This window comes from Rhincodon typus, chromosome 21, assembly GCF_021869965.1.
Source record: "Rhincodon typus isolate 14 chromosome 21, sRhiTyp1.1, whole genome shotgun sequence".
Lineage (NCBI taxonomy): Eukaryota > Metazoa > Chordata > Chondrichthyes > Orectolobiformes > Rhincodontidae > Rhincodon > Rhincodon typus.
The window spans coordinates 38,481,744-38,495,317 of record NC_063352.1 but is presented as its reverse complement, the minus strand read 5'-3'; the positions used below and the strand labels follow the sequence as shown (position 1 = coordinate 38,495,317).

The 13,574-nt window shown below is 39.8% G+C and overlaps 1 protein-coding gene across 1 annotated transcript in view; it reads left to right on the top strand.

Moving 5' to 3' along the window:
- card11 (caspase recruitment domain family, member 11) overlaps positions 1–13,574 on the top strand; it is a 221,073-nt gene that overhangs the window by 85,745 nt on the left and 121,754 nt on the right. Inside the window, exons 2-4 of the mRNA XM_048609736.1 lie at positions 2,763–2,987; positions 4,829–4,966; positions 5,735–6,060. Coding sequence (XP_048465693.1) covers positions 2,763–2,987; positions 4,829–4,966; positions 5,735–6,060 — 689 coding nt within the window. The remainder of the gene's footprint in view (positions 1–2,762; positions 2,988–4,828; positions 4,967–5,734; positions 6,061–13,574) is intronic.

Here is a 13,574-nt window from a genome sequence, read left to right as displayed (position 1 = left end):
TTATGAGCTTTCTGCTCCCAAATTGGTGGACATTTGGACAAACTGTATTGGATAAGCTGAAGTTTGAGTGTGGAATGTAGAACATTGAAATAGTCCAACCTAGAGAATGCAAATAAATCTGCAACACTGGTACAGAACGTGGAATTTGAGATTGCATAATTTTGATTTCAATATTTCTACCTATACATTGCTTTCTGATTTTACATTGGACATCAATAACTCATTCCCTTCATATTGACACCATGTTGGTATACTGCCCAATAAGAGTGATATCCACCACCACAATGCAGAGCGAAATAAGTTTGTTTCCCAGAATAAGTCTCAATCACCGATTTCACAAAGAGGCCAGGTACATTCCAAGATGCCCTGAACCTAATCAAATCCCTGTAGTATAGTTGTTTTCATAATGTGCCCTCAGGCCATGCTCCAGTAGTAATTACTGAGCAGTAAGCTACATTAGTGGAAGCTATACTTGGTTATCTGATTCTTTGTCATTAAAAGAGAAAGAAATGAACAGAATGATAGAGTTTTTGCTCTGGAAATGAAATGGTCCAATTATTCACTGTTAGCTTGGCCCACCTGGTCAGAGAAGTCATGGGTTTGTGCCCCTGTGATAGCATTACGGTTACTCTGAGGGCAGAATCCTCCAGTCCCAGAGGGAGTGAGGGAGGAGGTGAGAAAGGTATTCCATTAGAGAGAGTAGTGTGTACCCCATCCCTGACACCTTTCCACTGCCTCCTGAAGTAAGTTCTCGGCAGGAAGATACGTAGCTGACCTTCCTATACAGGCATTGATTGAAGTCACTTAAATGTCCAATTAATAGCGTAATAATATTGATGAGGATACCAAGAGATGCCCTACTGAGTTTTTAAAAACAAAAATCTATGATTTTTTTTTCAGTCACCTGAACACACAGATATGGATTTCCAAGCTGTTGCTGGGAATAACCAGCTGTGAGATGATCTGCCAATGAGCAGCCCTCCTGGATTGACAAAGTGTGGCTGTTTTTGGATTTGTTGGGGAAGGAAGTGCTCAACCAGCAGTCTTTGGTGTCTGAGATCAAATACCTCGGGGGAGGGCAAGTCCAATGAGAGGCAGTACCTGCCCTTGCTTCTGATCCCCTGGTGCCTTCTCCCTGTGACCTTTTACCCCAGAAATAATTTTGCCCTGCTGAAAGTCGCCTACCTTTGGGCTGGACTTGGTTGAATTCCCAGCAGTGTCCATGGCCTTCTCAGTGGCCCAGCTGAGCACAGGAGCTACCAGGTTCTAATTTGCGACTAGAAAGGACTTGGGCTCCTAATTCTGAGCGAAGGCCAATCCTTGACATTGGAAATGCCTGATGGGTGAAAGATCTGGAGGAGTCTATGTTTAAAAGTCAGAACACTCTTCGATGCATTTTCAGGCAGTGTACAAGACACCCGACAAATTTTGAAGACTCCCCTCAAAAATTTGAATGCACAACCTTGGCTTGACATTTCAGTGCTATATTGAGGGGATACTACATTCTACTGTTCTGGTGCTATAGTCTGATGAAAGTTCTATTTATTTGCTCAGATAACTGAAAACAAAAATTGGTAGATTTTTTTTTTTCAGAAAACAGTTGGGAACTCTTGGTATCCTTGTCAACATTATTAGCCAATGAAAATCAAGCCAGTGTTAATTTAACTTCGTCAGTTGACTGGCGCAAACCTTCATTAAAATGTGAATTAATGGCATTCTGCCTATCAAGCTGTTGGGTAGTTACAATTTAAAAGTTAATTCTGCAATAACACATTAGAAGGAAAAAATCTGTGAATAATCAATGATCAACCGAGCATTTCCAGTCAATGTGAAAGTATTCACAACTAAGAAAATAAAGGGGGGAAAAAAATTGAAAAGATTTGTTTGTAGTCAGTGTTGTCAGGATCTGGAATGCTCCACCTGAAAAGGCAGGGGAAGCTGCTTTTTGAAATATTTTTAAAGGGGAATTGGACAGGTCTTTAAATTCCCTACCCTTTACAGGGTTACGAACAAACAGCAGGAATGTAGACCGACTTCTCATTTAAAAAGGAATGACCACCCGTACTATATGTTTCTACAACTCTGATTCCTGAACTCAAGGATCTAGGATGTGCGGAACTTCACAAAACTCCGGACATAATCTGGATGTTTAAAAAAATTAGGCAGGACGTGCAATGAGTTGATGTCAAGATCAAGTTGTCACCACAAGCATGGGGAGGGAAGTTCGATGAAACCTCTTTTTAATTATGAGATTTTGTGGAATACTGCATCGGAAATAAGTGATTGCATCAAGGAAAACACAGGACTCTGAGGAGGCAGTGGTACCTAAATAAAAGACACAGACACAATAGCTCCTCTTTGTGCTGTAACTTTCTATAGCTCTGAAGCTGTAGATATAAACATAGGCTATTTGACTGGGAAAATCAATGCAAATCAAGAGGACAATGATTGAATGTTAGTAAATTGTGAAACTGATGATAACTGATATACAAATGGCTGGTTAGCATTTTACTGGTGAAATATTATTCCTTCAAAAGAAAGAACAACATCTGCTTGGAATCAAGAATGCAGCAAAAGAAGTGTAACGGCTGAGAGAATCCTATCTTAATATCTGATCATTTGGTTTTCTAATGGCTTCCCTTATCGAGATATAGTCCTGGCCTCTGAACAGAGAAAGTTTAAAACAGACCAATATTGATGTACTGTCTGGCAGATGAGCAACAGTTTGAAATCCGCTTCACTCGCCTCTTCTTGTTTTATAGGTCAAGAGATGGAGGCCTGTCGTTCAGAGACAGAGAATTTCTGCAGCTTGAAGGATGAAGAAGATGTGGTGTGGGAGAATGTGGAATGTAACCGGCACGTTCTCAGCCGGTACATCAATCCAGCCAAGCTTACACCGTACCTTCGGCAATGCAAAGTTATTGACGAGCAGGATGAGGATGAGGTGCTCAACTCACACATGCTGCAGTCCAAAATTAACAGATCAAGTAATTGAGTTTCAATTCTTATTGAGTTACAGCAGTCACAACCTTTACAAAAGTAATGTGTTCCTATAGTTTTATATCAAATGGCAATAGTGACAATGAAATTCTTTTAGAAGAAATTGCTTTGTTTTGTTTTTCAATCTTTGGATGCAGCCTTACTGACAAAACCAACATCACTCATCTCCAGTTGGCCTTGGGAAAATGATGGTGAGCTTCCTTGAACCATTCCTCGAACCATTGGGCACCACAGTGGCTCAGTGGTATGCGCTGCTGCCTTACAGCACCAGGGACCCAGATTCGATTCCACCTTTGGGTGACTATCTGTGTGGAGTTTGCACGTTCTCTCTGTGTCTGTGTGGGTTTCCTCCCACAGTCCAAAGATGTGCAAGTTAGGTGAATTGGCCATACTATATTGTCCTGTGGGGTCCAGGGATGTGCAAACTGGGTGGATTAGCCATGGGAAATGCAGAGTTCCAGGGATAGCGTCGGGGGCTGGGTCTGGGTGGGATCCTCTTTATAGGGTCAGTGCAGCAGGTCCAACTGGCCTCTTTCAGCTTTGTAGGGGATTTTATAATTCTGATTCTAGTCCACATGATCAATGTGCTCTGAGAGTACCGTGAGGTATGGAAGTGCTGTGACGATGAAGGTATGGTGATGATTCCAAACCAAGTTCCTGGTGTGAATTAGAGAGGAGTTGGGAATTGATGGTGTTCCCATATACCACCTGTCCTGGCTTTTCTGCATTACAGAGTTTCTGATTTCAGGAGGTTCTGCTGAAGGATCCTTACAGTATCTGTCTTGCTTGACAGTTAATTACATTCTTTGCTACATGTGTTGTATCTCATTTTCCTAACAAACCTCTGTCTCATGGCTTCCTCTCAAGTTAAGAGATTGCTGCACATAGCAGAAGGCCTTTACAGTATGCTTTCCTTCTTTCTATGGCTTTCAGCAGACTTAGTGGACCAACCCCCACCATCCCAATCCCTGCCTACTTGGCGAGGTTCTACGACAGCCATTGTGTGCTCTATGGAAAGGTTTCCTTAAGAATAGTGACCGGCTGCAGAGGTTTTGAGAGCCACAGTGCTGTTCTTAAACAGATGGAGAGCTACCTGGGCGAAAATCATGTCGACAACTCTTTCCCATTGGGTGCAGATTTCTGACGTGTGTTTGAACCTGACATATCAGAAACCTATAGGACAATCCTGCCCCATAGTGGAAAGACTCCTAAACTCTGGGACAACGGGTATGAAAATCCAGGAAAATATGGATTCATAAATGTGCGTTGAATTAAAGAATTCATTTCTATCAAAGCAACATTTGAGTGCTGGCAGCCTGCGTTACCACTGATTTCAGCAACTGCAAATCTGCCTTCCACAATTCAGTGCGGCTGCCTCCCGTTTGTAAATGTCAGAGAAATGGCAATCCATCAATATTACAGATGATTGTCTGCTTTGCTACTTCTTTATCGCCAAAGTAGTAAATATGGAATTCACCATCACAAAGGAGTAATGGAACCATCAGGAGATTTAAGGGGAAGCTAGATCATGGTATGAAGATGTGCTGGTAGGAGTAGATAAAGATGGAGGTGGGAAGACAGTCATGTGGAGCAAACCCACCAGATAAACCAACCAAGCCCAAAGGCATGTGATGCAGACGTGATGTTGATGTTATATCAAGGAAAAGGGAATTAGTCCACCCTTGTTCACCCGTACCTCATATTAGAACATCCCAGTTGAGCTTCCAGGGAGATCCTGATTCCTCGTGTGTACCTCTACCGAAGGGTAAGTTGCAGTGTGAGAGAAAATGGTTGAAATGGAATCTCACTTTGTTTGCTCTTTTCAAAGGTCGTCTTCTGGATATCCTCCAAACAAAGGGACAGAGAGGGTATGTTGTTTTTTTGGAAAGTCTTGAGTTCTATTATCCAGAACTGTACAAGCTGGTCACAGGGAAGGAGCCCACACGAAGATTCTCCACCATTGTAGGTAAAGGACTACTCTGATTTATATTTCTCAGAAAGTCTTATCTTTAAGGTAATGTTCTATTGCAATGAATTGTGGGTAACTATTATAAAGTTACAGGCTATGCAAAGGGTTTGAATTGAGGTATAGAACTGCACAATTGAAATAATGTGACTAACTGAAATCTCTGGGCTTATTTACTCTTGAGTTCCTGTTAATAGCAAGTAGTTAGTGGAGTGAGGTGGTCCAATTGCTCTGCAATTGGGGAAACTATTCACTTATTCATCCAAACTTTCCAAACATCAAGCAGACATTATATATAGATGCAAAATTAAAGAATGGTTCCTGTATTCTGCAATAAGGTAAATACTTTTAAACTAAGGCTATTATTGGGACCAGTTATGGAGTGTTTCCTAAATTACTTTGAGCTGTACTTGATTCTTAAATTAAAATTTATTTGGACTCGGTTTGAGTTAGTCCTTGATTTTTATTGTCTCAATATTGGCAACCTAACCTTCTGACTGCCTGGGCCCCGTTAACTGGAATTCCCTCCCTAAACCGTTCTACCTCACCTTTTAAGGTGCTCCCTAAAATCTACCTCCCTCTTTCTCACCTGTTCTAATACCCCCTCATCTCGATCAGTGTCAAATTTCTAACTGATAACATCTGGCAAGGTGCTAAATAAATGCAAGTTGTTGTTGTTAAACTTGGAGAATGTAGTCAGGGCGTGAAATCCTTTTGACCTAGCTCTCTGTTGCCCTCTGGTATTGACAAGCGTGTTCTGTGTTGCAGTGGAAGAAGGACATGAGGGTCTGACACAGTTTCTGATGAATGAGGTCATAAAGCTGCAACAACAGACAAAAGCCAAGGAGATGCTACGGTGTGATCTGCAGGTGAAAATGAAGCAGCTTGAGGATGAGAAGAAACAGCTGAAGCTAGTGAATCAAGAACTACATACCTTCCAGGAACGTTACAACAAAATGAAGGAGGAGAGGAACAACTACAATGATGAGCTTATGAAAGTCAAAGATGACAATTACAACTTAGCCATGAGGTATGCACAGCTCAGTGAAGAGAAGAATATGGCAGTGATGAGAAGCCGGGATTTGCAACTCCAGGTATGACCCAGGATGCTTGGTTACTGACTGACTGGAAAAACACTAGCCTTATGTATGATGTTCACAGTTACATAGATAAGTGCTATAATACTGCTGGTTTTAGTATAAATGCTGTAACACTGGGTAATGGAATATCAGTATCGGTGCTATAGTGTCAGTTTCAATTCTGTAACATTGTTGGTAATGGGGTATCAAGATCAATTTGAGTAACTCATCCTCTTCTGACTCCCCAAATCCTGTCTATCATCTACAAGGCATAGGTCAGGAGTGTGATGGAGTATTCCTGACTTGCCTGGGTGGGGGCAGCTCTGACAACACTCGAGAAACTTGACACCATCCAGGACAAAGCAGCCCTCTTGATTGGCTCCCCACCCGCAAGTATTCAGTCCCTCCACCATTGATGCTCAGCGGCAACACTGTACCATCCAGTGTTGCTGCTAATTAGTTTTTCTTCCACACAAACCTCTGAGGTCTGTTCATGGCAGTGACTAACGGAACTAGAAATCAATGTTGCGAATGGCACTGGCACACCAATCAGGGTGCGCAGAATTGGAGCAGTTGCACATGTGTTTGGTTTGATCTACAGGATGCACTGCATTGGTTCACCATGGCTCTGCAAACAGCACCTTCCAAACACACAACCACTTCCATCTGGAAGGACAAGGGCAGCTGCTACACGGGAACACCACCACCTGCAAGTTTCCCTCTAAGCCACTCACTGTACTGACTTAGAAATATATTACTGTTTCTTCAGTGTCCTTGATTCAGATCCTGGAATTCCCTCCCAATAACAACATTGTGGGTCTACCTACCAGATGGTTCAACAAGGCAGCTCATCACCTTCTTGAGGGCATCTGGGGATGAACACCTAAAGCTAGCCAGCCAGTGACATGGGCATCCCATGCACGATTAAAAGGAGTTGTGTAATATTGCTGGTAAAGGCTATCAGTATTTGTCTACATGACTGCTGATGTACTGATGATAGATCCCAGGAATATATATTACCTTGCTGCAGACTAATGGTTCCATCTAAATGAACTATTGTTGTTACTGGCACTTGTTACTGAAACTCTTTGCAAGGTGCCTAGGACTTTAATTCATTTGTTAGTGTTACATATGATAAATTTCATAATTATTTAATTCAGTATTGATTTACAGCAGTAATTTTATCCAAATTCTGCTAAGCAAACATTCTACTAGGCAACCACATCAGCATTGTACTTCTGATCACCTACTTGATTTCTACAGTTCGAAGATCCAACAAACATTTGGCAACATTAAGTGGCAAAAATGGAGCTTGCTCAAAAAATGAAATGATTGCAATGTTAGAATGGATCTTTGTTAAGTCACCAAAGAGAAAGTCTAGTATTCTGAATTGCTGCAAAATGCAGAATTCTTTTATGCAAAGTGCTTCAAGGTAACAGTTTTGAGCAAATTGAGTTGAAACATATGGTCATGTGGTAAAACTGGCACACAGCTACAGTGGTATCCTACCATCCTACTATAACCATCAAAATAAGACATATAAGCCGCTTCAGTTTGATATTATTTGGTTTAGGGGAATCACATATTCTGTTTGCACTAAACTTCAATGACTTAAACTCATCTTAATGAGAAAGAAACAAAAATGTTGAACTTCATTTTGTGTTTTTCACCTGAGCATGTCCCTAAGGGCCTGGCGGCTGATGGAATTTTGGTTTTGAATTGTTGTTGTTGTAAAGTCGTGACCCCTGTGGCAGAATTTTAGCTGGCAAGAAAGTGCTGGATTTGGATGTGCGTAGCGTTGGGGTGTTCTGGGATTTGCGTCGGGTGGCAAAACCCTGAAAGGTACATTGGATCAGGAACCTGATATGATCTCACACACTTTTTTGGGTTTGTACGTGTGAATGAGATACTATCAAGAGAGTCTGTTTCCATAATATTGGCCTGCACACTGAAGAAAATCCCTTGATTCTTCTTTAACATAGTGCCATGCAATCTTTTGCATCTCTCTGACAGAGTAAATAGGCCCTCAAAATAATGCCTCATCTGGGCAGTGAGTTTCCCCTCTGTGTATTACACTTGAGTGCGAGTCTAGAGTTTGTACTTAACTCACTGAAGTGTGGCTTGAATTCACAATTGTTGGACACAGAGGCAAGAGTGCTATGTAGTAATTTAAGGGGCTGGTATTTTGTTTGCAAGCTTGGGGAAAACTGAACCTGTATACTTGGTCTCTCCCGAAATGCACACCTGACCTATGTGTTTGCCTGGGAAATTTTATATTTTCACATGGGAGTTGGGTTTGTGGTGATGAGCGCGGATGTGAAGATTGGCATGTTAGAAGGTCCAACTCCATTTTCTACCACAGTACTCCAGTTACCATCATTATCTAAAGGCTCCTCAACCTCGACCTTCACACTGTTTCATCCTGTACTCATGTCCCTCAGATAATTCATGCCACTTCACCACCCTCCCCCTTCTAAGCTACCCCATGTTCCCTTAGTCGATGCCATCACAGTCAAAGCACAAAATATAACAGCAAAGACTGACAAGATGTTTTGTTAGAGATGTTTTTGATGTACTATTGTACTTTTGTCAATAGAGAAAGTACTGAAATATATGACAACAGATGCACAATGATCATCAATGTGAGGGTCAACTAACCTTTCCAGGACAGCTCTTGACAAATTACTGCATTGAAAACACGCACATAACAATACAGTATCTATTAGTGACATTGAAAGTGTCAAAATGATTTAAACATATCTTTTAAACTGTTCTACATTCCTCAGTTGCCTTCCTCATTGGTGACAAAAGTTTCCACTGAGGTCCATTTAAGATCTTCCTAAACTCCTAGCTGAAAAAATGAGGGAGGAAATGCAGTTTTCTTCTGGATTTTTAGACTGGGGGCATTAGCCTGGGAAGAGTTTGCTACACAGTTCCTTGTGCAGCTGCAAAGCAGAGCTAAATTGTCCTTTTAATGAAAAAAAACCTAAGTTTTATGTGTTTTGTGACCCAATTCACACCTCCGATGAGAGACAAAAATCCAGCCCAAGTCTTAGATTTTGACATTTACATGGAGGAATGGGCTTAGCAGGTATAATGCATGCTTGTTTCATTTGCAGTAGACATTGAGATGTCCAACTGCAATCACTAAAGGGATCACTGCTTCTGTCTGGTGGATCCCAGAGTAGTGTAAGCACTTCCCCAAGCTTGTGGCTAACTGCAACCTGAGAATAGTTGAGCTGTCATTTCTTGCCAATCATCAGTTCCCCTGAGAACATGACATGGACCACCTTATTGAAGGTGCTAGTTTTGATACAAATAATTTAGCTCGTTTAGCTGAAAGCTAGAGTTAACCATGTTAATGTCAGCTTTAGATCTTTGATATAGATCAGATTGGGTAAGAATTCTAGGTTTCCTTCCCTGAAGGATATTATTGAAGGAATTTATTCTAATTTCAATCCAACAGCTTTTTGATCACCTTCACTAATACTGTACATTTAATTCTAGATTTTGTTTTAAGTGGTCAATTTCTCAAACAGCATTTTCTGAATTACTGGTTCTGTAACAAATTCACGATAGGACAATATTCAGAAGCAATAAAATTGATGAACTGCACAATGGGTTTTCTTTTAAAGGAACACTGGTGATTATGTGAAAGAAAAGGCTGTAAGGATTAATTTCAAGGAGTGGTGTCATATTACCCTGAGGAAGCATTAAATAAGAATCTCTTTCCATCCTCCCACTGGGCAATGGCGTAGAATTTCTTCCACTCTCTCACTGTAACTTTGAAACATTTGCTGTTGACATTTGATTCTCCACGGTTTCTGGCTACTTTGCTTAGGAGATCAGAAAACCACTTGTAGAAGTTCTAAACACTTCTTCATTTTTGTCTGAATGAGAACATAATGCACCGTCATGTTTCTCGTGACTTAAATCTGTCTCTGGACATGAAATAATAATCTGAAACAATGACTCTGGAATAGATAAAGTTGTATCGAACTTCTTTGAAGTTCCTAATGGTAACCTAAGAGCAACATTGTTGTATCCCTGAAACCAGAGATCCAGTTTGAGTCCACCACAGTAAGCATCAACCTTTGCCATGCGGGATGGTACTTTTACGATAGTGGGCTCTTGGAAAATCTTGTGCAGCATAACTCTCTCATCAACAATTCTTTTTGTGTGCTAGCACAGACATTCTGTTCATTAATGTTAATGGACAGATAACTTGGGCCATACTTCAAGACTTTTCTGTTCAGCCCCATTTGCTGACTATGTGATGCTGGATATGGAAATTTCATCTATTGGCTAAATGTTATCAATTCTACATTGACCAGCAACAGTGCATCTCAAATGTTATTATATCTACATGGACCATTAACACTGATCCATTTTTAGTCCATCAATAGTTAACATTAATCCACTAGCCAGTAACATTGATCCATTAATCATTAACATTAATTGTTAACAGTTATCCATTAATCATGACAAATGATTCACCTTTGATCGATCAATAATTAATATTAATATATTAAAAGCCAACATTGCTTAGCTGCTAAAACTGATACGCTAATTACAAGCAGTGATTTCTTAGCCAGTATTATTGCTGAGTTAATTACTAACATTGATCCATTTAATCCTGGGCCATGTGAAATTTAAGTCTGTTTGTTTGATCTATTGTTGTTATATGTACTCTGATACAGTGAAAAGTGTTGTTTTGTGTGCTATACAGGCAGATTGTACCATATAAAGTGCATCAGGAAAGTGGAACAGAATGCAGACTAGTGTTACAGCCCAGAGAGGATGCAGAGGGAGAGGGCAAAATTAACAGTTGAGAGGTCTGTTCAAAAGGATGATAACAGCAGGGAAGATGCTGTTCTTGAACCTGTTCGTATGTGTATTCAAACTTTTGTATCTTCTGCCCTTCAAAAGAGGGTGGGAGGGAGTATAACTGGGGTAGGAGGGGTTCGATGTAGTGGGAAGTATAGATGAGGGCAATAGATAGAAGGCTGTTGCGCATGATGGACTGGGCTGTGTTCACAACTCTGTAGTTTCTTCTAGCCTTTCATGTTATAAATGCTGCCTTTTACTTCATTTTGACTTGTGAATTAGAAGGGAACAAATTGATAACTAATTCAAAAGATTGTTATACTTAATGAGATTAATTGAATGTACCCCCAAACGTAGATTTAAGATGGACTTGGATTTATAATTGCGACAGAAAAATTAATATAGTTTCAGAACATGATCTCAGATTTTACTGTTTGAGAGTAATGATTAAAAATGTCAAAAGATCTCCCTTATAACTTTACTCCCAGCAAGTAAATCCTTCAACAATGTTGAGCATTCAAATTGTCAAAAATGACACCAGCAAACTCTGATTACTGACAACTTCTCCTAACATTCGTGTTTTTCCTTCCAATACTTGGTTAGGTTTCCAATATCCAATTGGATCTCTCTTCCCTCGATAATAGTGCTGATCTCTCATAACTGTCATAAAGATCTCCACCGTGTTTAACCTTTTTGTCCCTTGTGAAGGGTATAAGGGTTTGTTTACAATATCGACAGGCCACATTGTTCCTTGAAGCTTCTTTTAAAAATACAATCCCCAATTTATATTCGTACTGTTTTGTTTAAATTTGTCCAAAACACACTTCATCCTGTGTTAGCTTTCTTCAGTAATTTCCAATCTGAAGTCCCTTCCAGCCAGACTTCTGGGAAAAAAATGTTTGTACATCGCTGAAAAATTAGGCCTCCTCTTGCCTAAATTATTTAACACCCAGTCTTCATAAATTTAAGTGCCAATGTGTCTCATTAGTCTGAACTATCTCAATTTATTTCTCTTCCTAGTAGTTTTGTTTTAGTTTCCCAATACAGTAGGTTTGTTTTAGAAAGGCTGACATTTACACAAGAAGATGTTGTTTTCAGTCAAGTTCAGTTTGTTGCTTGGTAATATGGTCAAGTTTGGTTTCTGTGACATTGTTTTCAAAGCTTTTGCTTTATTCTTACTGCCATCAGTTGTGATGCTGTTTTGTTTCTGTCACATGGCGACCAGCAGAGAGTCTAGACAAATCATTAGACTGAAACAAGTCATTTTTTGTAATCCTAGAACTAATAGAACAGAGATGGCCATAAGGACAGTGTTGTGCTTGTTGTGATGATTAAAATCTTTGGGTATAATGACAACTCCTAATGTTGATCAAGTGGATATCAACAATATGCAGAACAGAAGCCCTTGCTGCTATCTTGTTTTAGGCATATGAAATGTCTACTGTTCATTGAATCAATCTAGACTCCAGGATATGAAATCTAACATGAGTATTGCATTATACAATACCCAATCAGTTGGATTTTTCAATTGCAACTTTTCAACTACACAGCAACAAGATGTTCCACTGAGCATTTGATTAATTCAGTCCATATTTGTAACCTTTCAATTCCATTTTCAGCCAAGTATTCATTGAGTTTTATGTTTTCGTGGGAGTTAATAAAGACAGTTTTAATTGCTTTTAATGGTGTTCTCTTCTCAAGGAATAATAAATATTTGTGCAATAAAGATTTCTTTCAATGTTTGGTTTTGCTCAAAGCCTGTTAATTTTGAACCCATGCCCTCCAGTACTGCAGTCACAATTTAAGCAAGTAATTTGACTTATATTTTCATTCTTCATCCTTGTCAGCATTTCCTTATCTTCAATAAAATCAGGCATAATTCTGTGACCATCTCCATGATTTAATGATCATTGCCATTCTTTTGAAATGAGGGCACTCAAAAGTTTCACACAATGCTCCAAGTAAGGCTTTACTAATAAACTACACAGGGCTATAAGCGTATGTCCCATTTTATAATCAAATACTTTCCAGTCGCGCCTCTCTGCTTGATTAGCCTCATTTATAACAACTTCACATTGACTGGTTAATTTCAGTAAATACTTGATAATCACACCTAGAGCTGTTTTTGCTTTAGTCTTCTGTCAACAAACACTAATTCATTCCATCCTTCAGTAGTGGGTGGAAAATGTACTAAATATTTTATATCTCCCAATTTTGCAACTTTATCTTAGCGCGTTGTTATTTAGTTGGGGTTTGTGGATTTCCCCAGAGGCTGATAAATGTGATAGGAGTTTAGGAGCAGAAGTAGGTCATTCAGCCGATTTTATCCTGCCCCACCATTGAATACAATTAATGGCTGAACAAACATTACAATCCCTGTTACTCAGAATAACCCTATAACCCCTTATTGAATTGAATGATTTATTGTCACTTGTATTTAACAAACAGTGAGAAGTGTAATGTGCTAACATGCTCCAGCGCCACTTTGGATTTCAGAAGATGTTAAATTATAACTAAAAACAGACTTAATCTTCCTCCCTTGTGCTCTTGGTGGGTGGGGAGGTGATCAAAATTTATCAATTTCTACTTTGAACGTACTCACAGCCCTCTGGGACAGAGAATTCCAAAGATTCACCACCATCTGAGTTTTTTTTTTAAAAAGAAAATCATTTCTGGACCTAGAGACAGTAGGAACTGCAGAT